We start from the raw sequence: 918 nt of genomic DNA, 5'->3' as shown, positions 1-918 counted from the left end.
ATGAATAGCGAGGGCCAGCACTGTGCGGTGAAAGTGATCGACCTGGAGCAAATGACCGACACGACGAAGCGGAAATTCCTGCCGAGGGAGATTGACACGCTGATAGAGTGCCGCCACGAGAACCTGATCGCCGTCTACGACATCTTCCGGGCTGCGAACAAAATTTTCATCTTCATGGAGCTGGCCATCAATGGCGACCTGGCAGCGTACGCCCGCAAGCACAAGGGCGTCCGGGAGGAGCTGGCTGTCAACTGGTTCTACCAGACCACCTGCGGCCTCGCCTACCTCCACGAGCATTTGTGGACGGTGCACCGGGACATCAAGCTGGACAATATTCTTCTGGATGGAAATTGGATTGCAAAGGTAAGCAAAACAGTACTTTTTAATTAAAAAAACCTAAACCTTCTCTTTTTGTTCAGCTCACCGACCTGGGCTTCGCCAAGCAGTGCCTCCGCTCCGCCGACGGCAGTCTCATTCTCTGCAAGACGGTCTGGTAAGCAGGAGATAGTTTACTCATTTACCTTATCACCGTAACACCTTATCAATTNTCAAGGCGGACCTCTGGGCAATGGGCGTCTGCCTGTACGTCCTCCTCTTCACCTCCTTTCCCTTCTACTTCCGCGACCGGAAGGTGATGCTCGCGGAGATGCACAACCACCCGGCGCACCTGCGCATGCGCTACCCGCGGAAGCTCCCTAGGGAGGCGACCAAACTCATTGAGCGCCTCCTCCACCCCGAGGAGCTGAAGCGGGGCAGTGTGCAGACCATACTGAAGAACGGATACGTCCTGGCGAAGCTCAAGTGAATTAGTTAGTTAGTTATTAATTGAGTAGTTAAAGTGATTATAAATAGTAATTACAAAAGTAGATAGATAGATAGAAAAGTAGTTATTCCTAGAAACCCTCCATTTTCCACCGC

General features: G+C 51.9%; 1 protein-coding gene across 1 annotated transcript; it reads left to right on the top strand.

Moving 5' to 3' along the window:
- On the top strand, positions 1-493 carry LOC108356670 (testis-specific serine/threonine-protein kinase 1-like; the record flags this gene model as incomplete). Its single annotated transcript, XM_017607770.1, has 2 exons — positions 1-363; positions 420-493. Coding segments are annotated over exons 1-2 (437 nt in total), but the record flags the coding sequence as incomplete, so codon positions are not given.
- Positions 494-918: the final 425 nt, after the last annotated feature.

The sequence above is a fragment of the Rhagoletis zephyria genome, unplaced genomic scaffold (genome assembly GCF_001687245.7).
Source record: "Rhagoletis zephyria isolate East Lansing unplaced genomic scaffold, Rhagoletis_zephyria_1.1 Rzeph_scaffold_63069, whole genome shotgun sequence".
In the NCBI taxonomy this organism is placed as follows: domain Eukaryota; kingdom Metazoa; phylum Arthropoda; class Insecta; order Diptera; family Tephritidae; genus Rhagoletis; species Rhagoletis zephyria.
This window is presented reverse-complemented; position numbering and strand designations above follow the sequence as displayed.